Below are 23,289 nucleotides of genomic sequence, written 5' to 3'. Positions count from 1 at the left end.
GGCAGGCCTAGCCACGTCCCCTGCCCGGGGCCTCCTGGCACCCTCTGGTGCTCCGGCTATTTTGGGCATTGGCTGTGTTCAGGTTTGGGGAGGGCTGGGTAATCCTGCCCAGGCCAAGGATGCTGGGGGCACACTCTGGACGGCCATTCCAGCCTCCTGGATCTTTGATGGCTGTAGCCTCTGCCCCTGACTTCAGCCTCAGGGGGTCATGGGCAGTGGACCCCTACGGGATGCCAGCCCCACTGGCAAGGTCAAAGAGGAGCGCCAGACAAACCTTGCCCTTGGGACGTTCCCTGCTCTCAATATCAGAATAGTTGTGCTTCCTCTAAGCAACCGGTTTATTTTGACCTCATTGGGACACGGAGTCCAGGGACTGGTCAGGTTTCCTTCCTCCCATTGGCCACTGAAAAGCTCAGAGCCAAATGAACTGTTGCTTTCCCAGACCTCCAGAAATCGGCACGTACTTTCTGTCTCCTCACCGCACTCCAGACTGTCGGTCTGCGTTTGTGTCTCCTGTGTATGTTTAATTCATCCTCTCCTGCCGTTCTGGGTGCATCTTTGTAAGCTGCTTTCAGTTTTTCTGGAAGAGGGTGGCAGGGGAAGTATAATGGTGATGGTGATGGTGATGATGGTGACCCCGCGCGGGGCAGTCCCCTGCAGCCCGATCCTGCAGGCTTGCTTCTCACTTTGTGACCCCCTCTGCGAGCCCCGCCCCCTTTGCTGGTGGAAGTCATAGCCTAGAATTCTAGAAACCTAAGGTTTCAGGATGTCAGTGTCCTAAAATGTCAAAGCCAGAAGGAAGCTTTGGGTTCATCCAAGTTGAGAGCTTTCAAACTTATTATTGAGCAGGGAAACCTTCATGCCAATCGAAATAATAGTATTTTGGTTAAATCCTGCAGTATTTTGATAAATAACGGCAAACATGGGACACTCACCATGTGCTAGTGCTATTTGTAGCATTTTACCTTTTTATCTAATCCTTACAACAGTCCCATCAGGTAGATGCTATTAGTATGAACTATCATGCCCATTTTACAGATGAGGAACAGAGGCACTGAGGGGTTAAGTGACCTTGCTCTCAGCTAGCCAGGGGCTCAGCACCAGATGTATTATGTAGAAGGTCATCATGCAAAATGGAAAAGGGGGGATTTGTTTTCACTGAAGCAAGTATTTGGGAGAGGGGGCCCAAGTTCTCTCTGTCCCCCTGACCCCCTCACCCACTCTCTGCTGAGGCCAGACTGGAAAGCAGTGATCTAGGCCTACTTCATCATTTGACAGAGGGAACCTGAGGCCTGGAGAGGGGAAGGGGCTTGCCCCAGAGAGTGGGGTGAGCTGGAAGCCCTTTCTCAGTCCCTCCTGGCTCACTCTGCTGCCTGGAAGAGTGCCGGCCGCTGAACTTCCCCTTAGAACATTCCACTCCCTGCCTCTCATGGGCACAGGGACCCTCTGAGCTTCTGCATGGTCCTAGGGGACCAGGAGTGACCAGGCACGGGGCCACCCTCTGTGTGTCCCCTCCGACAGGACTCATCTCCTGGGAGGGCAGGCTGGTGGCCAGGGAGGAAAGGGGCAGCTTCTGTCTGGCTTTTCTCAGACTCTGACAGTGTTTCTCCCCGAGGAGAGAACATACCCTTCCTGTCGCCTACCCTGGCTTTCCTCTATCGGTCCTTTATTGCATGGTGCCTTGGGGCTTTCTGTCTTCAAGAGCTCCCTTTTCAAAACCCCTGTGGCGGCGGTGGCGGCGGTGGCAGTGGTGGTGGACCGTATTTTACACTCCCTGAAGGAGAGCTGTTTGGCAGCTAACCAAGGGAAAGGGGTAGGTTTGGTGTGGGTGCTCCCAATATGTGCCCTGTGGAACCCTAGTCCCATGAGCATGAAGAAAGGGTTCCAAGTTAAGCAAGTCTGGGAAACAGTAAATAGTTGCCCCCTCCCTCGTCGTGGTGTTCAGGACCCTGAGGACTCAGGGAACCAGCTCCGCTTTGTGTAACCAGCCTTTCCCTGATGCGTTTGTCTGCAGGACCCTCCCGCCGTGTCCAGAGTTACTGTGCCTTGGAATGGACATTAGTCATGAGGAAAGGGGACAGGGGCACTTCAAAAGGAAGGGTCCCTTCCTTTTATTTCCAGCTCTGTTGCCCACCCCCCCACCCCCAGCCCAGGCCTGTCTTCAGTCATGGGCTTGGCCCTGCGGGCCCCTTCCTCCCCCTCCAGGAAGCAGATGAGAAAAGCCCTGGGGGGCAGAGGGAGCTGGCCTGCTTGGCCGCAAAGAGCAGCCGTTCCAGCCTGTTTTTTCCTGTTGCCGATGCCCACGGGAGCAGGCAGGAGTAGAGTCACCGAGGCCCGAGGCCCGGCGGCCTGGCTGCCTGGGGCAAGGCCCTTGAGCTGGAGCCACCGCCCTGCTTGCCTCTGAGACACCTCCCCCCCCAATCCCTGGGATGCTGGTCTGGGCAGGGAGCAGGTCTCTGCTCAGTGACCAGGGGCAGTGTCTTGTCCCCTCAGAAATGGGCCCCCTGGCTGGAAAGCCTGAGCCATCAGAGATGGCAGGAGGAGGGCTCGCGCAGTACAGAGTTCCTGGTTGGGAACCAGGGAGGGGTCTGGCTCCCAGTCTTGGCTCTTCCAGCTCTGTGACTCCGGCCAAGCCATCTTTCTGAGACTCAGTCTCTTCATTTGTAAACTCCATCCATTCATGAACTTAAAAGGCGTTACTGAGCAGCTACTCTGTGCCAGGTAATTGGAGGTACTGGGGACATGGACAAAGTCACTGCCTTTGTGGAGCTGATGTTAGTGGGGGTGACAGACGATAAACAGATAAACATGTGAACATGGGTAGAATGTAGGTGGTGAGATGCTGTGAAGTGACAGAGAGCTGACAATGGATTCTGGACCTAGGATGTGGTCTAGGTCTCTGTAAAGGTGACATGTGAGCAAGGACAAGAGGAAGAGGAGGAGTGGGCACATCTTGGGGGTGGTGTCCCAGGTGCAGCAAGTGCAAAGGCCCTGAGGTAGGAGAGTTGAGTGTGTTTGAGAACCATTGAGATAAGTGTGGCAGGGAGTGGGGAGAGCACAGATAGAGATGAGGGTGGAGATGTGTGTATAGGGGGTGTGTGTGTGTAGGTAGGTCACACAGGACCTGGTTACCCAAAATAAGGGTGTTTCTTCTCATCCTTTGGTGAACGAAAAGTAATGGAAAGGCCTAACCCAGCAGGTCCAGGAGGTGGTCATTGTTGTAACTGGTGTCTCATTTCATCAAAACTTTGTGGAACATTCCCCCCATCCTCCTGTAAGCCTGGCACTGTGCTAGGGGCTTCATTCATAAAATCTATGGGTAGCAACCCCAGAGAGAAGGGGCCGGCCCAGGCAGGTTGGTGGGGCCTTGAAGGCCCACAGACACTCCAGCGCGCCCTGGCAGCAGGGCCTCCTGGGTGCCAGAGAATCTGAGAACCACGCCGGGCTGCAGGCAGGAGGCAGGCACGTGAACACCGCAGGCGCTGTTGGCACCGACGGTGCTTGGCAGATAATGTTCAAGCCCTGGGGACCTTCTTGTTGGGCGGCCCAGCGCGGAAGCCATTCCCACTCGCCACCCGCCCCCCCCCACCGCCTTGGCGGCACCTGGCGCTCGGGTGGGGCGGGGGCATTTGCCGGTGACTTCCTGCTGCTTCCCTCTAGGCTGGCAGGCAGCTCAGTCAACGCCAGGGGAGGCCCATTCTTGGGGTGTCTGTGGGGCAGGAGGAGAGTGCAGGGACTCGGGGGGTGCTGAGGGACTCGGGCTCTGTGACTAGCACCATGATACCAAGGTAGTCAAGGGACAAAACACCAGTTTTGTCAAGGGACAAAGAAAGGGCTTGTTTGTGGAAAAGCCCATTCAGGGCTGGTCCCTTGACCATGCTCTGCACGCTCCCACCTCTGGGCCTGGGCATGTGCCCTTTCTTCTGCCTGGCGTACGCACTCTGCCCTTCTCCACCCTACTTAGGTGAGACCATATCTCAGAACCAGCTAATTGTCCTTTCCCCTGGGAAACCTTCCCCAGACTCCCACCTGCCTCGGTCAGTGAGGGGACCCTCCCCTGGGCCCTCCCAGCCCCCTGTCCTTCCTCTGTACAGCTCTCCCTGCACCGTGTCCTCATCACTCGGTTTAACGGTATGTCTCTCCCTTAGGAACACAGAGTTCTGTGTCTCTTTACTTCCCAGTTTTATCCCCAGGACCCAGCACATAGTAGGTGCTCAAGAAATAAAGGTCCAAGCGACTTGAATTGAACCTGATAGGACAGGATGGATTGATTATCCTTTTTTTTACAGGGAGGAAGCTGAGGCTGTCCAGCTAGGAAGTGGTCGAGGCGGCCTGGAATCTGGGTTGTCCGGCAGAGTCTGCCCTCTGCCCCTCTGGCCGCATCTCTGAGACTCATAACGTGCTCCTGCTTGGGCTGTAGTGGTGGCAGCCCCGTTCGGGTGCAACCCCAGCTCCGTGCAGAGGGACCTTGAAGGCAGAGACCGTGTCAGGTCCACCAGGGAAAGGGCCAGGCAGAGTTCTCTGGCTGCGCTCCCCAGAGCAGCTCCCCCCTCATTCCACCTGCCCCTCCCAGCAGCCCCGGGGCAGGAGGCGAACCAGGCAGGGTTCTTGTACCTGCTTCACCACCGAGAAACCCGAGGCCTGGAGGCAGTGTTATCCGTTTCAGGGAGCGTGGAGTTCAGGCCCCTTTTTCTCTTGGGACCAGGTGTCGGGGCCTCCGTTTTAGTGATGGGAAACTGAGGCACGTGGCTCTTGCTGTGCGATCCCGAGCAAGTCCTTATTTTCTCTTTCGGAACTTCACTTTCTTCTTCTGTCGGAGGGCTAATTCTCACCTCAGGGCTGTCGGGCAGGTTCGCTGGTTCATTCGTTCATTCTGTCGGCGTCGGCAGATGTTAACTGAGCACCTAGTGTGTGTCTTCTGTCTTGAAGATGCAGCAGTGATCGAAACAGGTGAACGTCACTGCCCTCCTGCCCCGTCTGTTCACATCACCAGAGATGGCTGGTGTGGAAGCCTAGCGCATAGAGCGGGCTCGCTGCAGTTCGCTGAAAGGGAAAGGTGTCGAGGGGCTTGTCCAAGGCCACATGGTGAGTTTGGGGCAGAGCTGAGACGAGAGACCCCAGAGCTCCACGTTCCCCCTCCCTTCTTCTCTGTTGAAGGCCCCGACCGGACCCTACACGGCCCTGGCTGGAATGCAGGCTTTACAGGTCACGGGCCTCGGAGTTGGAAGCAGGGGCTTGCTGGCTGCTGGGCCTCCAAGCTAGAGAGTGCAGAAGAGGGGGCCCTGCTTTCAAACTGGATTAGCTGTGTGACCTTGGATAGGTGACTTCACTTCTCTGAGCTGCTTTTCTTATCTGTGAACTGGGGACGGTGGGGGGGGGGCGGGGAGAGGAACCAGTATCTGCTTTACGGGGTTGTGGGTTTGCCTTGTGAAAACCTTATCTCGGCACCTGTGTCCTGGGAGCACTTGCTGTGCGTCTGCCATTCTTATTCGGGGGCTCCTGGTTCTTCCCGGCCAACCGGCTGGCGAAGGTCCTGCACCTTGGGAGCCTGAGTGTGGGAAGCTGGCAGGCCTCCCGAGTGGCACGGGCAGGAGAGGCATGCCAGAGGAGGCCGTGGCCACCTCCTTTCCGGCCCGGCGCCCCTCTTAGCCTGCCAGGGGATTAAAGGCCTTTTGGCCTTTGTGTCGGGCTCACCCGCCCCTGGCAGTTTGCACAACAAAGTGCTGCCCTGTCAGATTCCTTCCACTTTGCCGTCTGCTGCCCATAGACAGGGCACTGGGCAGTCTGGGGGTGGGGCAGGGCACCTTGACCCTGTATCTGGGGCCCGGGCTGTCGCAGAGCCAGGGAGCTCTTGTTGTGAGGTGACCTGGGAGCCTGTATCGTAACAGAGGGGGAGGGGGAACTTCTCCAGGTGTGTGTCCTTCCCTGAAGATCTGGGAGCCACGGATGGGGGAGGGGACACTGAGGCAGAGTCTGCGCTGGCAGGAGGCAGGTGGGCAGGCAGGGGCTCGCTTCTCCCCCGCCCCCGCACAGTCTCTGGATTTCGATGCGGTGAGCTCACTCCAGCCCAGATGCCTGGAGCCTTGCCCTGGGCAGCTGCAGCCACCCTGGGGACTGCGGTGCTCAGACCTTCCTGCCCAGCTGCGGGGGGCGGGGGGTGGTTCGTGGTGGGCTCAGCCCAGGCCTGGGCCATGGGGAGGGGGCGATGGGTGGGCTGCCCAAGTCGTATGTGAATCATGTCTCTGGAGCAGCCCGAAGCCCCCTGTTGTCCCAGAGTCCGCCTCAGAGCCAGAAGATCTCTTGAGCTTCAGCACCAAGCTGTGTCGTCACCCCCCTGCCTGGGCGCCACCCCTCTAGCTGGCCCAGAGCTTAGGCAGTAGAGCCAGACCCTTCCCTTCATCCCAGACCTGGAGGCTGACCTGGGCCTGAGCCCACTCCCCGCACTACCGGGCATCACCTCTTATCCATACCCACCTCTCACCTCTCCTCTGTGCCCACTGCGTGGTACTGATTCTAACACATACTGAGCACTTACTGTATACAGGGCATCAAGCGGAGCGCCTGGCACGCCTTTAATTTCATTATTTTCATGTGAGCCTCCGTGTGCTCCTCTCCCAAATGGAAGTAATACTGCACCTGAAACCCTGGGAGTCGGAGGTGCTTTGGAATTCAGAAGTTTCCAGAACCCTCCAGAGAAAGGTTACGCAGAACACGTGAGAACACTCAGTGGCGTCTGGGGCAGCGCCCCATGATGAAACACAGTCACACTGCGGCCGCAAGTGCTACAACTCCTCACCCCTGAGTGGAGTAAATAGGATGTTAATCGCTTCCTGTCCCTTCAGGTCAGGACTTGGCTCCAAATGTGCTTGTTATAAACTCATTTAAAAAAAAGAAAACACTCGGAGTTTTCAGAGCTCTTTGGATTTCCCTGACTACGGATGAGGGATGATGGCCCTGCCGAGCTGGCCCCGCCCCGGTCGGTCGTTGTGAGGATTCACGGAGGGGGTCCACGCGGTGCTGAGGATGGGGCCCGGCCCGGAGAGAGCCCTCGATGGAGTTGGCCGGCTCCTGTCGTCTTCTCCCTGAGCCACTGCCTTCCTCTAGCTTTGATTTTAGCAACACCAGGAACTCTTGTCTGCACACGTGTCCTTTGCAAGGCCCGCAATCCTCACTTAAGATCTTTAAAAACCCCAGGCCCCGGATCCTATATCCGTAGGGGGCACCTCCCCCTGCAGCCCCGACCTTCTCTCCCTGCTGTGCCCTCTCTAATGGCTCCACCTTTCACCTCCGTGCTGACTTCTTCCCGGCTAGCCTTGGATCTGCCCACATCCTCACCCAGGCCAGGAGAGGAGGGTCCAGCCTCTGCCCTCCCACAGGGCAGGACCCAGAGCCTCATGTGCACCCTCACCCCTACCAGGAAGGCCTGGACACAGCCCAGCCTCAGGGAGCTGTCTCCCAGAAGTTCCCCGCCTGTCTGGTATCCCGCCTGTCTGGGTACCCCCTGCCCCCCGCCCCCCACTGGGGGGCCACTGTGCCCACACCCCTGCTCCAAGCAATTGTTCCCAGCACACTAGAACAGTCCTTTGGCCTTGGCTTGTATGAGTCAGCTGCTTCTACTTCCCCCACCAGGAACCTGCCAGGTCTGGAAAATCCCCCTCTCTGCTTGGCTCCTTCCTCTCTGGCCCAGGTCTGCTTTCTGGACCCCTCCTCTCAGGCCCCGCCATCCGGCTCCAACGCCTGCCTGAGTACTGGGTTCCTCTGGGAGGAAGCCGGGCTTTCTCATCGCCGGAGATGGGCTGCAGGGCAGGAAACCTGGGTTCTATTTCTGCCTTTGACCTTGGAGCCACCCATAGCCCTCCTTGGGAGCTTGGGCACACATTGCATGGGTTCAGGCCACTGGCAGCTCAGGTGTCCCATGGGCCATCCTGGGAGCCGGTTGAGTTGGGGATGGGAACTGGCCAGCCCTGGACATCCTGGCCCTGCCCCCTGCTTAGGCCTCAAGGCCAGCCTGGAGGCCCAGCGTCAGCCGTGCCTCTTTCCTGGTCAGCAGAGGCAGAACCTAGAGGTCCTGGGTCTGTCCTGGCTCTGCTGGCCACTCACCTGGGCAAGGTATGTGGGAAGCAAGGTGCTATTCCCTCCTCTGTGAAAGGCGACCTTTCACACCTGCTCAGCCACCTCAGGGGTCATTGTCAAGGTCCAATGACACTGAGATTGAGGAAATGCTCTGTAGACTGTGAAACAGCACTGTGGTTGAAAGGTTTTGTGGAGTGACTCTCAGTGACTTCATTCAGTTCTGGCTCAGTGGCAAAAGCTTAAACATTGGAACCAAACCACCAGAGGTCAAATCCCAGCTCTGCCACCTGCTAGATCTCCAAGCAGATGACCTGGCTGCTCCATGTCCCCATTCCTGTAGTGGGCCGGTTAACATCTATAACCTGGGTTAGCATTTATAAAAATCCTTAAAGGCGTGCCTAGTATATAGTAAGTGCTCAATGCATGTTAGCGCTCTCTATTCCCAAGTAGACCCCAGACTTTCCAGATCTGAATCCAAGTTCCCTTCTATGGTCAAGTCTCAGGCTCCTTTGGGTTCTTTCCGGGAGCCTCTTTCCGGCCTGGCTCCTTCTCTCCTCCCAGATGTGAAATACAGCTGCTAGAACCTTTTGATCTTCAGCTTTTCACAAATGAAGTCTCTGCTCTTGCTGGGTTGGCCCTCTCTACGGGCCCTGATCTGACCCGGGAGCCTCAGGCCCTGGGGAGGGGGCTACAAGCAAGGGCAGGCTGGCATGTGGAAGGGCCCATTCCCTGGAGTCCTTGGGGTGGGAGGTCTTCTGTCCGGGCCCGACATGCTCTGGATTCTCTCACCCCTCTCACTGCAGATGTGTGTTCCTGACATTTTTTCCAAGTTGAATCTCACTTTGCTATTTCCTGTCCAGTCCTGACACCGCCCCCCCCCCCCACAACTCCAGGCCTGGGAGAAGCTCTGGACCTTGCTCACCACCAGAGATTTTTCCTTTCCAGACAGCAGTGTCTGGGGGGGCGCTGGGAATCTCTGTGTCTCATGCAAGCCCCCCACGGCCTGGCTTGCATGGGGAGAGGGAAGGTGTGGCAATGACCCAGAGGGAGAGCCCTCCCCAGGTGCAAAGGATCCAAGCCTGCCCCTCTAACCCCTTCTGCCCAGTGTCTATGCTCCTATGCCAGTCTTAGCCTCAAACTCCCCTTATGTCAGTCAGGACCTGCTCTGAACTCCCCTCCCACCCACTGGGAACATTGCCCTCCACCCGCAGCCAGGGAAGGAGGGAGAACCCCTCATAGGGATTGACCTTGTGGTTCTTACCCAGTGAGTCAGAGTTCTCTGTGGACATGCCACTCCATCCCTCCCACCTGGATGAGAAGGGGCCCAGGAATCTATTTCTCACCAGCTCCTAGAAGTTCTAAAGTTGATTCCTGGGTACAAACCCTGTGGACATGGCCCAGAAGTCTACCGGCCACCTAGGAGGGGGATGGGCATTGGTCCAGAGAGAGGGTGGGGAAGGAAAAGGAACAGGAGGAAGGGTTTGCCCCAGGATTGGAGGGGAAGGGGCTTTAGGCCATGGCAGGGAGTAAGTCGTGGGCAATGCAGACCTTGCACAAGTCTTGGTAGCACTGTAGACACAAAGGTGACCAAATGGCACCCAGTCCCTGCCCCCAAGTTGCTCCCAGCCTAGGAAGAGAGACTGCAGATAGACTGCATGGGACAGGTGGTACCAAAGCAAGTCAGGTTCAGGAAGCAGCTAGAATTAGAAGTGATGACATTTTTGACCATTCATTCATTCATTCATTCATTCATTCATTCATTCAAGTAGTTATTAAACATGGGGTCCCTGCCTTCAGGATGCTTCCATTCCGGTGGAGATACAGGTGATTAGAGTGTGAGCCTAGGAGTGCCCAGAACTCAGCCTGGGCACAGAGGGAACTGTGAAGGCCAAGGGTCAGGACAAAGTCTCCCAGAGAAGACTGTGTTCTTTTTTTATTTTTATTTCATTTTATTTTATTTTATTTGAGACTTTTCTTTTTAGTCATGTTTCTTGAGGTGCAAATTACATACAATAAAATGTACCCATTTTAAGGGTACGGTTCAATCAGGAGACGTGTATAGCCAGGGAACTGTCACTCCAGAAGATTCCCTGGTGTCCCTGCCCGGTCAGCCTGCCCCACCCCTGGTCCCAGGCAACTAGTGACATCTCTGTCACTGTAGGTTAGACCATTCCCCCCTAGAGTTGCCTATCAGTGGGGTCACACGGTATGTCGCCTTCTGTGTCTGGCGTCTTTCACTCATCACGTAGGCTCGAGCTTCAGCTGTGTTGCTGTGAATACCAATAATTCATTCCTTTTTTCTTACCGAGAAGTTAGAGGAGGTGAAGGTTAGCTGAATTTTGTCAGCCAGATAAACAAAGGGAGGAAGGGCATTCCAGTGGAGGGACTAGCGCGAGAAAAGGCCAGAGGCTGCAGGGACATGGGCTGGGCGAAGTCGGGGGGTGTAGGGAGGGAGAGAGACTGGCCGTCTCATTGTTTTCCTTCTCTTCCTTGGGCCTCTTTCCTGCTGCCATCACCTTGTCTAGCCAGTGAGGGCTGGGTCTGGTTTTCAAAAGCGAGACCATTTCCTTCTGGCTGGGCTGGGCTCCCCAGAGAGGGCCAGGGCCAGGGCAGGGCCTGAGACACTCATGCCAGGTTATCTGGGGCTGGACGTGCATTACGGGGCCACAGCACATCCGTGCACGCTGGTGCTTGGGGGCGCTGGGGTTCCCTTGGGCTCCCCCGGGCTGGTGTTTTCCTCTATGTTATCTGATAAAACTCCTTTGGAAGCATCTTGATCTTGTCTGATGGGCCAGAGGCATGCACTGCCCCTACCCTGAGCTGAGAAAGGCAGGTACGATGGCCGCTGGGGCCCCTCTGCTCTGGCCGGCGGGGTGCAGGGTCTCGGCAGGCCCACCGCGGCCCAGGGGCCTGAGGTGGAACTTGTGCTGGACTCAGCATCAGCCTGAGGTCACACAGAGTTGACACCACGCCTGTCCTGCCTCCGTTCCGCCCAGCCGCTGGGCTCCACCCCAGCCGCTGGGTGCACAGATGAGCTTGTCAGTGTGGCCACGAGCGAGCGGTCCAACATGGCTGGAATGTGTTTCCTGTGGCTTGGAGCTTTGGAGGCCAAGGACTGAGGCTGAAAGAGGTGGCCAAGATGGCCTGGTGGGAAACTGTCATTAGAGACAGCAGCTTCCGTGGACTCAGCCCTGATTTCCGTCTCTGTCCCCGACCCATCCTGACCCTGGCCACCCTTCCTGCCCGTGGCCCCCATCTTTGCTGGCCCAGGTTCCCCTTTACCTGCCCGTGGCCCCCTGTCTACCACCTCATGTCCTGGATGACCTTGCCTTCAAAGGAAGACAAGTCTGTCATCACTTACCAAAGTGATTTTAATTGTATCGTCTGTTTGTTTGAGGGTCCATTCAGACTCGGTGAATTTGCAGGGTCGTGCTCTGAGGCCTCCAGGGGGCTTTGGGGAAACGGAGTCAAAAGTAGTGGTTCAGCCCCAGCCTGACTCTCTTAGCCAAACCACATCTGACTTAACCACTCCAGAGCTTTGGGGTGGGACTCTGGGTCCCCCTTGAAGTGAGGGGAGGGGTCCTGGGCTTGGCGGGGGCTGAAGAATGTGACCGTCGGCTGTGTGATCTCCCTCAGGTGACCCACGGGCTGCAGGCGTATGATGGCTTGTCTCTGCCTGAGGATGCAGAGACCGTCACGGCGGGCCGGGCTGGCTGGAGGTACTCGGACCTCTCTGATGACGAGGACTTGCTGGCTGACGAGGCCTCTGGAGGTGAGCAGAGGGTTCTGGTGGTGGGGAGTGGAAGAGGTAAGGGGGTGGAGGCAGGGTTCTTCCCACGGGTCCTTAAAGAGGACCCAGGAAGCTGGCCCAAGGGGGCACCTCAAGGGATGGGCATCCTAAGCCCTGGTCCCAGTGACCCCCAGATCCTCCGCTTACAACCTGTGTGACCCTGTGACCCTGGGATGGTGGCTGCACCCCACAGCACGGGATGATGAGGACCGACGGGGAGGTGGCAGACAAGGCACAGTAGAGGACAGTCACCGCCCCTTACCGCACCCCTTCCCGGCCTCACCTGGTGACCAGTGTGCCCGGGCCCCTCCCACCAGCATGGGCAGACAGTCAAGTCCCCAGAGTGTGCGGCCTTGGTCCGTGCCCTCTCTGATGGAGGCTTCTGAGCGGACTTTTACCGGCCAGCCTCCCTAGGCATGGAGAGAGACGACAGTTCTCAGCTTTTATGACCTGGCCCACTACGTGCCAGGTGCCCCGAACCTTGCCCGACACCCAGTAGGTACTCAACAAATACCTGGTCCTGATACGTCTCTCTCCTGCTTGCAGACGGCCTGGGGAGCGGGGACCTGGGCAGCGGAGACTTTCAGATGGGTGAGTTGCGGAGGGCATAGCCCTCCCCCATTCCTGCCCCCCTGCAGAAGCCCCAGAGCAGGTCTTCCCCACCGCAGAGGTCCCATCTCAGAGGCTGAGGGCCTCAAGGGCTCCGTGGGCCTGCCTTGTGGGTGGCTTCATACTTGCCGAGTGACAGATGTGTGGCCTGATTGGCAGGTCCCTGAGGGGTAGGGGTTGGCCGGGCTCTGTGGCTGTCTGTGCCCCAGGGACAAGGCTTAGGGCCACAGGCAGGAAATGCCCAGTTATAATAGGTACTGAAAGCCAGACCCTCAGCAGTCAAAGCAAAATTCACATCTCCCAGGATGGCTCCACTGTGGAGTCCTTCCCTAGATCCCTTCTTGGGGGTGCAGAGCTGGGGACCCCGGGCAGGGGTGGCCAGGTGGAGGTGCTGTTTGGCATAGGGCATTTGGGCAGGCCAACTGAGCCGGCAAAGGGTGGAATAGCCTCACCCTGGACCCGGGAAGGACCCCGCCTTTAGTTCAGGTCACCTGCTGGGAAGCCAAGGGTTCCTGGGGTGGGAAAGAGGGCTGGGCTTTGTGGAGGGAAGAGAATCAGGCCTTCATCAGCTGCTCGCGCTGCCAGCACTCAGCGCACGGTGGAGCCGGGGCCAGGCCAGCACTGGGCCTCAGAGTCCCTGCTTCTTCTCACCCCAGGACTCTGGGCCGAGAAGGAACTACCGGGTGACAAAGCCCAGCAGCTTCGTATGGTTCCTGCTGCTTTCTCTGGAAGCCAGCGCTGAGCACTCTGTGGTCAGGGCCAAGGGTGGAGCTCGGCTCAGGCGGACCACTGGGCAGCCGCACTGCCTCCAGTGTCTCCCACAGTGGTGGGTGTGCGCCTCTCCAGGGATGGGGTCACCTCCCTTTGACTGGTGCATTGGGGGCATCCGCATGCCAGAGGGTGGTGTCCTACCTGGGCAAGTGCAGACAGGAAGGTTGGCACCTAGGTGTCCTGGTCCTGACTGTGACCTTCCAGCCGTTGGGACTCAGATCCTGCCTGAAGCTTTTCCACATGTAGGTCTTTCTGGGGCTGCAGGATGCCTGGGAGCTGCCTCTTGCTAAGCTGGGCCTGTCAGCTGTGGCCCTGGGCCTGTCCCTACTGTCCATTTGGAAACGTCTGCAGCCCCTCCCCTGGGACTGTCCACCGCGGCAGCTCTGCCCTCTCTGAGGAGTCCTTGCCAGCCCACCTCCCCTGTGAGATGCAGCTGTGAGGGCAGGAGGGGTCAGAGGTGGGGGCAGGGGTGGGGAATGGGGAGCAGCAGCTGGGCAGGGCCGGCTAGCCAGGCAGAGGCCTGTACTTGTGAGTGGGGCCTATCCGTGGGAAGACACAGGGCCTCAGACCCTCCAGGCCTGACCTGGCACCGGCCCGCTACCCTTGGGTCAGGTTCAGGCAGCTGGGCTGAGTCTGAGGCCTGGAGGCAGCGAGCGTGTGTCTCATTCCCAGGGGCTCCGTGTGCTCACTTCAGCCTTGCCCGAGGCCAGTGCCCTCCCCGTGCTGGGAAGCAAGGCCCATCCTGACCGAGTTGGGGCCACGCCGGCCATGCCCCTTGCCTGGGCTCTGGCCCAGCCCCACACCCTGGAGCCTAGCCCCTGAGATGGTGCCACCTGCCCCTCAGACAGGGCTGTGGCTCCCGCAGCCTCTGCCCCAGCCCTGTCCCACCACCCTTGTCTTTTGTGTGCCGTTACCCTAACCTGGCAGACAGCCCCTGGCTCTGACTCCCTGTCTCTGGGACTCCCCCCCACTTCCCCTCACCTGGTTTCTTTCCATCTCTAACCTGTCTGGCTGCTCTGACACCCGTCTCGGTCTCCTGCCTTGGGCTGTCTCTCTCCTCTTTGTCTTATCTGTGCGTCATCCTTCTGTCTCCTTCTCTGTCTTTCTCCGTCTCTTTCTCCCTCTCCCTTCTCCTGTGTCTCGAACCTTGCTCTCCTTCTTCCCCACTTTCTCTCTGTGTCTCTGTCATTTCCTCCTGTCTGTCTGTCTGTTTCTGTCTCTTCACATCTCCATCTCTCCCCCTGGTCCCCTCTACCTCCCTTGCTGTCCCTCCCGGCCGTTCTCTCTGCGGCTCTACTCTGCAGGCCCTGGGCCGCTCTCCTGTGGCTGGTGAGGAGTCTCCTGCCAGCGAGGCCAGGCAGCCTGCGGGGCTCCGTCTGCCTCCCTCCCCATTCCCTCTCCTCCCTCTCCCTACCTTGTCCTTTCTCCCTTTCCCCGTCCTCTCCAGCCTCTATTTTGTCACACACAAGGCTCCGAGGCTCTTTCTTTTTGGGTCTGGGGGGCCGGCTGGCCCCTGCCCAGGACCTAGCCAGGCCCCATCTGGGCATCCTGCTCTAAACACAGTGGGCGGAGCCCCTGGTCTTCCCCGACCCCAGGCGCTGCTTGGACAGAGATGAGTACAGCAGCCCCTTGGGGAAAAGCGTCCTAGAGGCTGCAGGCATCTTGTACCCACCTCAGGACTTGCTGATGCTGGGCCCACCCAAGGGACCCAGGGGCCCTCGGGGCTGGGGTTCAGGGGCCTGGGTGTGTGGCAGAGGAGTTCTGCTGAGCAGGGAGTTGGTGGGATAGTCTCTTTCGGGGCAGGGGGTGGTCACGTGGGTATTCCCCACCCCCACCTGGGTGCAGGCAGCTCCCGGTCTTCTGCCCCTCCAGCCTCTGGCTCCAAGTGAGCTGTCTGAATGGGGTCAGATGAGGGCCAGGAGGGAGAGGGCTGGCCAGGGTAGGCACCCAGAAAGCACACGCACCCCAGGCAGCTTCACTCAGTAGCAGTACCCTCAGCTCCAGGTGCTGGTTCCTGGAACAGACAGGGCTTTACCTTCTGCCCCAACCCTCAGACACTGGCCGTAGGGAGGCAGTTCAGGGTGGAAGAGAGAGGGTGCTCGCCCTGACCTACCCCTGGTCTGGGAGGAGGCAGGGGTCGGGTCAGGCTGGAGGGTCCGAGCCCTTCCCAGGGCCTCGGAGAAAAGGGCTTTGTGGAGCCCCGGCCCCCTCCCCCGGGAGCGGGCGCATTCCTGGGCAGAGGCCCGGCCTCCTCGCCCGCGCTGGGCCATGGGGCTGAGGCCAGGGGCTGGGGTGGGGGACTCTCAATGGGCCTCTGTGCCTGCTCACAAGGGGCCTCTGTGGCCCAGCTCACGGCCTCCACGCTCCAGCCACAGAGCCCCACCCACCAGGCACCCAGGAGCCCAGCCCAGCACCGTCCCTGTGTCTCTGAGCAGGCAGCCCTGCCATCACAAGCACCCTCTCTCAGTGTAGAAGTCCCCTTCTGCCCCATCCGGACATCCCAGGGCTTGCTTAGCCTAAGCCACAGAGGAAGAGGGTCCTTGCTCAGGGGGGCTTGTGCACCTGTGGGCCTGACCGAGTGAAGTGGCAAGAGGACGGGCCTTGAAGTCAGGCCCAGCCAGTACCACTCCCTGCTCTACCAGCTGCACCCTGTCATTGGTCACCTCTCTGAACCCACTTCTGCCTCAGGGACTTTGAAGCTGCTGTACCCTCTGTCCAGAATACTCTTCTCGAGATTCTTCTCCATGGCTCACTGTCTTCCTTCAAGGATCCCCTTTGAGGAGAGTCCTTGCCTGGCCACCCTGGGAATGTAGCAACCTACCCCTACCCCAACACGCCCTCTCCCCAGCCCCTGTTCTTTCCCCAGAGTCCATATATTTCTTGCTCATTGGTTCCCTTTCTCTTCCCACTAGAAAGTGATCTCCGGGGGCGCCTGGGTAGCGCAGTCGTTAAAGCGTCTGCCTTTGGCTCAGGGCGTGATCCTGGCGATCCGGGATCGAGTCCCACATCAGGCTCCTCCGCTGGGAGCCTGCTTCTTCCTCTCCCACTCCCCCTGCTGTGTTCCCTCTCTCGCTGGCTGTCTCTCTGTCACATAAATAAATAAAATCTTTAAAAAAAAAAAAAAAAAAAAGAAAGTGATCTCCGTGGGGACAGGAATGGTCATTTGTGGAGTTCACGGCCAGACCCTCTGCCCTGAGAACACCACCAACCACATAGTAGGCCCTCAATATAGATTTGTTAAAGGAATAAATGCCTCTCTCAGATGAGAGGTAATAAAACCAAATCCACCCCTCGGGTGTGTTGTAAAGACCAGAGACGATAATTACAGCTCAACCAGGCAGCCCCTAGTATGCCCCCGGCACTGTTATAAGTACTTTACATTTCTGAACTTAATCCTTACAGGAACCCTCTGGGGCGGGCACCACTGTTACCCCCATTTTACACAGGAGGACACCGAGGCTCACCCTCGGTGGTTAAGTACGTCGCCCGAGGTCACAGAGCTGTGAATGGCAACTTGACTCCACAGCTAAGCTTTTTTTTACACTCCGCTGGCTCTCCTGTAGTAAGAGCTCACGTTATATGGCGCCTCCTATGGCCCAGGGTCTGTCCTCGGCACTTGTACGCATTTAAACATTTGTAACTCATTAACTTGGCATTTATAATTCACACCTAAATTCGTGATTCATTATAAGATTTAATGCCGAAAAAACCTCGTAGATAGTAGGGGCTCGAGAAAGTGTGTGTGTGCACGCTAGTCTGTGTATGTAGTGAGTGTGCACACACCCGTCTGTGTGTACCGTGAGCGTATGATACAGACTGGTCTGCGTCTAGCACGTGCCAGGCTCTGTTCCAGGCACCGCGCGTGTGTGCCTGTGCGTGCCCGTGCATGCGTATGACTCGTGCACAGTCCTGTCATCTTGTATGTATAACTGCTACGTGAACTCATGAACATGATATTTAACGTGTATGAAACATTATACAGGGGCGCCGGGGTGGCTCAGTCGGTGAAGCGTCGGCCTTCGGCTCAGGTCATGATCCCAGGGTCCTGGGATCGAGTCCCACATCGGGCTCCTTGCGCAGCGGGGAGTTTGCTTCTCCCTTTGCCTCTCCCTGTGTGCTTTCCCTCTCTCTCTCCTCCTCTCTCTCTCCCTCTCTCTCTCTCTCTCAAATAAATAAATAAATCTTTAAAAAACAAAAACAAAACATTATACATATTATATGTATATGTATATATTTGCATAGTATATAATGGGTGGTCAGACAACAGTCGTGTATGTATGCTCACACCCATCTGATATGAATTTGTTCAGCCATCACTTCTTAGGCACCAACCACGTGCCAAGCACTCCCCTGGCTCCGGGGATGCAGGGGTGAATGAGTTCCAGGATGGCTGTCCTCATCAGGTCCACAGTGGGTGCAGCAGGAGAGAAAGGGGGCACCAGCTCCCGATTCTCTAGCACTTGCTCTGTGCCAGGTGCCGCATCTAAGTGCTTGGGGAGATGGTGCGTGCAAGCATGATGCCATTTATTCCCTCCAGCTCCCCAGGGTGGTCAATGTAATTAATATCCTCATTTGACCGAGGAGGAAACAGAAGCTCGGAGAGGTGAGGTCAGTGCCTGCGGTGTGGCTGACCTCAGAATCCATGGTTTTCACCATGATATCCTACAGCTCGTGTGTAACCGGGAAGGATCTGTGCAGTGCAGGGAGGAAGGTGCTCTGATGGGGGGAGCCCGGGGGCTGGGGGATCCAGAGGAGGGGGTCTCTAACCCAGCCAGGCTTGAGGGAGAAGGGCAGTTCAGGTGGTCTTCTTGGAGGAGGTGATGGCTGAGCCGGGCCCTGAGGGATGACTAGAACCAGCCAGGGAAGAGTGGGGAAGCACGTCTCAGTCACTCGTGGCAGATCCCTGTGCCAGGCCAGCCTCTTCTGGAAGCCAGCCCTTCCTGTCCAGCATCCTCTGTGCCCCTGGGAGCCTCTTCAGCACTGTCGCTTACCTTCTGGGTCAGGCTACTTCCCTGATGGTTGAAGCCCCTCACTGGAGGGTGGGGGCCTTGGCTTTGACCCTGGGCAGGCCTGCCAGGGCCACTGCAACAAGGGCTCATACGGGCAGTGCTGGGCATGGCTATGGGCACACAGGTGTCAGCCTGGGCCGGAGGCCACTAGAGACCATCCCTGAATTTCTTCCCACTGGCCCAGCTGCCTGAGGCCACCGCCTACCAGGCCAGGCCCCTCATGGTGACACTCCACTCCTCTCTGCAGTTTATTTCCGGGCCCTGGTCAACTTCACCCGCTCCATCCACTACAGCCCTCGGCTGGAGGATGCGGGCTCCGAGGAGTTCCGGGAGGTGTCCGAGGCGGTGGTAGACACGGTGAGGGGAAGAGGAAGGGGCTCGGGAGCTCCCCGAGTATGGGGGGTGCGGGACTGCCCTGAGGTGAAGGTATCTGGAGGCTGACGGTGCTGTGTCACTCTCCAGCTCGAGTCGGAGTACTTGAAGATTCCTGGAGACCAGGTTGTCAGTGTGGTGTTCATCAAGTGAGAAGGGTCCCCTGGGGGCCGGTGAGGGACGGGGTGGTGGGAGGGGGGTGACAAGGAGGGGAAGTAAGAGAAGCCAAATGGAGTGGATCTCTGTTGATGGAATTTTAGGAGTTTGGGGAGACAATTTCAACCTTAAATTGCCCCACTTGGGTCCAGGCTGTGCAGGAATAGGGAAAGAGGAGAGCAGGCCTGGGCTTCAGGCAGGGGGCCGAGGGAGGAGCTGAGTCTGCGGGGGTCGACCTCACCCTGCTCCCCTGCCCCATCCCCATCCCTAGGGAGCTGGACGGCTGGGTGTTTGTGGAGCTGGACGTGGGCTCAGAAGGGAACGCGGACGGGGCTCAGATTCAGGGGGTGCTGCACACGGTCATTTCCAGCGGCTCCATTGCCTCCTACATCACCTCCCCCCAGGGCTTCCAGTTCCGTCGCCTGGGCACAGGTAAGCCCATCCTGGGGCCTGGGGCACTTCCTCGTTTCTCAGACTCATGTGGGTCCCCTTCCAGGGTTCCCCCATGGGCTCTTCTAGCATGGGACCAGTACACCACTAGGGACTGGGAGCTCACTACCCCACGAGTCTGCTCCATCAGTCTCTCTGCAGCCCTGGCTGGGTTTGGGTGTAATCTGTTTCCTTGAACATGTGTCCAATTAGACCCAGTTTCTGCTCTCCCTCTCTCTCTCTAGACTTCTATACGCTGACAGTAGGTAATCATTCCCTTCTGCATACGGTACGTTCAGATCCAAACACTTCTGCATTTAATAATAACCAACAAATGTTTATTGAATGCTGACTAGGCACTCAGTGAGGCCCGTATGTCCAGCCTCCCATTCAACCTTCATCATTCCTGTGAAGTAGATATTCCTCCTGTTTTAGAGATTAGGGGACTGAGGCCCAGAAAGAACACGTGGCTTGTCCAGTCACACAGGCAGTAGTGGAAAAGCCAGAACTGATGCCAAACCATGTCTGTGCCGGTCTTGCCAGAACCTGTGATGAGAGGTAGTGAGAAACCGAGGCTCAGAGAGGCCAAGAAACCAGCCCACAGTCACACAGCTATCAGATACAAGGACTGGCCTTCGCTGTTGGTCAACCCGGGTTTCTCTGCACGGCACCCTGTCTCCTGCTAGGACTCCCAGACCAGTCAGGCCCCATTCATTCCCCCACAGGCTCTGCTTCTCAGCCCCGATTCCATCCCTGTCTCTCTCCTGGGAAAGCCCCGACACGTCACCGTCCCTGACTTGGGGGAACCCAGAACTGAACACACTCTTTCCCTACCATGCCGTAGCCCAACCAGAAAAAACAGTGAAACCATCACCTCTCTCATTCCACACATAAAACCCCAATGAATGCGCCGAAAGATCGGGTGTGCTCTTTTGGCATCCCCAGCTCCAGATCTGAAGATTGCTGGGCGCCCAGCCCTCTTCTCCCCACTTTTTAGGGAGCCGCCCTGGCTAGGTCCCAGGCCCCGGGTGGGCTGGTGCTGATCACACCTTCCTTTCCAGCACAGACACCCCCGCCCCCTCCGGCTGCCGTGGCGGCCGCAGTGACACCGGGTGAGAGTATAAGCCAGACCTAGGCCCAGTCAGGTACCTGGATGAGTTCCTGGAGGGAGGGGAAGGAAGGAGGAGGGTCAGATGGCTGGGCAGAGCCCACCAGCCGCCCCTTCGGCCTTTCCGCCCGTCCTCTCTGGGCCAGCTTGCGGCCTGCATGTGATGTGATGTGGTGGCCGCATGCGTGTGGCTTGTTAACTGTGTGCGGGGTTTCTGGAAGGGATGGGTGAGGCCACCGCCGCACGTTCCATGCCCTGTGTATGCTGTGATGTGTCCACCGTGCGCTCTTCTGCCTCGCGGAAGTCTGCCAGAAGCCAAGTAGCCAGACACAGGGCCCCAAAGCCTGCTCCCAGCCACGCAGTGCCTGTGCCGCCCATGCCTTCCGACCCGCCCATCCCCGCCCGCCCCACTGACCCTGTCCCACCTCTGCAGTGCCCCAGGTCTCGAGAGTGTGCACCGAGGCCGAGTTTGCCTGCCACAGCCACAACGAGTGCATAGCCCTGGAGTATCGCTGCGACCGGAGGCCTGACTGCAGGGACATGTCTGATGAGCTCAATTGTGGTGAGGGGCCATCCGGGGCCACAGGTGGCCTGCAGACACCAGGCGGGGCCAGGGCGCCCCGGGGCCTCCAAGTTTACCGGGAGCCGTGAGGGTCTGGTGCAGGCAGGGGCTCTAAGGGAGGTGGGCAGGGATACGGGAAGGACGGGGGCAATGCATGTGGCAGGGAGGTACAGGGAGGGCCAGCAGAGCGTGGGGGTGAGGGATGAGGAGCCACGTGCCGCCACCCTGTGCCAACACCAGGAGGGCTCTGTCCACAGAGGAGCCAGTCCCGGAGCTCAGCTCCGTAGCCCCTGCCCTGGCGGAGACACCACCCTTAGCGCCGGAGCCGGAGGTAACCACTCCACAGCCGCTCCCAGGCATGCCTGCTCCCCAGCTTCTGGTCCCCAGTCCAGGCAGGCCTTTGCCCTGTGGGCCTCACGAGGCCACCTGCCACAGCGGGCACTGCATCCCCAAAGACTACATCTGCGACGGGCAAGAGGACTGCAAGGACGGCAGTGACGAGCTAGACTGCGGTGAGGACCGGCAGGGTGGGGGTGGGAGGGGGCCAGGGGAGTGGCTGGGGGAGGGCTGCTGGTTGAACCTGGCCCGGTCCCCCAGGCCCCAGTCCGCCCTGCGAGCCTAATGAGTTCCCCTGTGGGAACGGGCACTGCGCCCTCAAGCTGTGGCACTGTGATGGGGACTTTGACTGTGAGGACCGCACCGACGAGACCGACTGCCGTGAGTGTGCTGCCCCCCCCCCCCGGGCCCAGCCCCCCTGCCCCAGCCCTGTGTGTACAACCGTCTGCTCTCCCTGGCCAAGCGCAGAGGCCCTGGGGACAGATTTGAAGGTTCCTCTCTCTCGGACCCCAGCGGTGAGGGCTCTTGGCTCTGAGCTGAGCTTTGTAGGAATCCGTGTGGCCAGACTGCCTGTGGCTAATGTCTCCTTGTTTCTTTTCTGTCCCTTGTTATAATAGCTCTTCTCTGTGTTATTTACACTTGGGTAAAACTCAGACAAGTGGCCGAGAGGGCTTGATAGCCTGGTGTCCCCTAACGATCTGACTCTTGGCTTATGTGGGAGTCAGAGCCTTTCCCTGATGGGCGTAAGGCTTCTTCACATAGAGCTAGTTCTGAGTTTTTTGGGCACCCATCTGCCCAGCTCTTCATCGTCTCCCCATTCCGTCGGCCACTGTTCATCTCTCCATGCACCCATTCACCCAACTCTCGGTCCGCCCGCTGTCTGTCCACACAGCTCTTCCTCCAGCTCTCCACCCACCAACCTAACACCCTTCCTTTCTCCTAGCCCGGCCCATCCACTCAACTGACATCCACCCAGCCCTCCAGACAATGTTAAAGACATTCTGACGTTAAGTGGGTGAGGCTGGAGAGTCAGACGCCCTATCAGGTAGCATCTTGAGTGCCCTGCCCTGTAGGTGAATCCGGGCATTGGTAGTCTGAGATTGAGGATAATCTTCAAATCACTTCTCTGTGATCCCGGGTCACGAGCCTGGGCGCATGCTGACATTCCTTCTGTCCGCGGGTCCGGCTCCTCCCTGCCTTCCTCCGCCTTCCCTGCCCCTCATCGGTGCCAGAGAAAAGCAGCAGCATGCCGCATACTGACAGTTTTATGGTGTCCTTCCTGTGGCTCTAAGCTTGCCTGACGAGACAGCCCCTTGGGAAAGAGAAGTAATTGAGGGCTTTAGTTGAAAAGCCCTTCTCAGCTGGGGAAAAATCAAAGGAGACCGAGTCCTTGTTGGCAGAGCGCGGGACAGAGAATGTGAAAGCTGAGTGGCCTTGGGAGGTCCTAGAGTGTTGGGACAGAAGCCCCAAGCTGGTCAGTAGATGGCTGCCTCCTGGCCTCCTCTCACTTCCTTCCCCGTGGCCTCCTCTCCTACACCACTCTGCCTTCTCTGTCCCTGTATGTGTGTCTGTCCCAAAGTCAGTCTCCCCAAGGAAAGATTTCGGTCACTGTCTCCTAGAGATGCCCAGCTGGGGCCCAGCCCTGGTGCCAGGCCAACCCCGGGCTTCTGGCCAGTCCTCAGGCGGCGGCCTCAGGCCAGGTGGCCCCCCTGGGCCAGTCAGAGGGGTACAGAGCAGCGAGGTTCGGGCTGTGGCAGGCCGCTTGTAAGGCCTTCCTGCTAGAGAGCCCCGCACCAGGCATTACCTGGTGTCTAGGGATGCCAGTCACTTTGCCTGTGCCTTTGACAGAGGTCTTGTGCTTCTGAGGCCGGCTGAGTGTGGAAGGAACTGAGTGGCTGTAGTGTGCCAGGTGTGTCTCTGTTTGGGGGAATGCAGGTGCAGCGAGTGGTGGGGACAGGGTGATGTGATGAGCCATTTGATGGCCGGCTGGTGACAGCTGGCAATGTTGTGGCAACAGTGTGTGGGTCTCATCAGGACAGCTGTGTGTCATGCGGGCGAGGAGAGTGACCCTGGG

The 23,289-nt window shown here is 58.3% G+C and overlaps 1 protein-coding gene across 6 annotated transcripts in view; it reads left to right on the top strand.

Annotated features, from left to right (window-relative positions):
• HSPG2 (heparan sulfate proteoglycan 2) overlaps positions 1–23,289 on the top strand; it is a 97,269-nt gene that overhangs the window by 20,952 nt on the left and 53,028 nt on the right. For 3 of the 6 annotated variants that reach the window (XM_044390572.3, XM_044390571.3, XM_044390570.3), the window contains exons 2-10: positions 11,710–11,845; positions 12,410–12,454; positions 18,500–18,609; positions 18,715–18,773; positions 19,052–19,212; positions 20,271–20,321; positions 20,751–20,879; positions 21,137–21,391; positions 21,477–21,596. In XM_044390572.3, the coding sequence (XP_044246507.1) occupies positions 11,710–11,845; positions 12,410–12,454; positions 18,500–18,609; positions 18,715–18,773; positions 19,052–19,212; positions 20,271–20,321; positions 20,751–20,879; positions 21,137–21,391; positions 21,477–21,596 (1,066 nt within the window). The remainder of the gene's footprint in view (positions 1–11,709; positions 11,846–12,409; positions 12,455–18,499; positions 18,610–18,714; positions 18,774–19,051; positions 19,213–20,270; positions 20,322–20,750; positions 20,880–21,136; positions 21,392–21,476; positions 21,597–23,289) is intronic. The other 3 variants (XM_026517117.4, XM_026517116.4, XM_026517114.4) reach the window with 1 other exon arrangement.

The sequence above is a fragment of the Ursus arctos genome, unplaced genomic scaffold, assembly GCF_023065955.2.
Source record: "Ursus arctos isolate Adak ecotype North America unplaced genomic scaffold, UrsArc2.0 scaffold_32, whole genome shotgun sequence".
NCBI classification, from domain to species: Eukaryota; Metazoa; Chordata; class Mammalia; order Carnivora; family Ursidae; genus Ursus; species Ursus arctos.
Note: the sequence above shows the minus strand (reverse complement) of the source record. Positions and strands in the feature narration are given on the sequence as shown.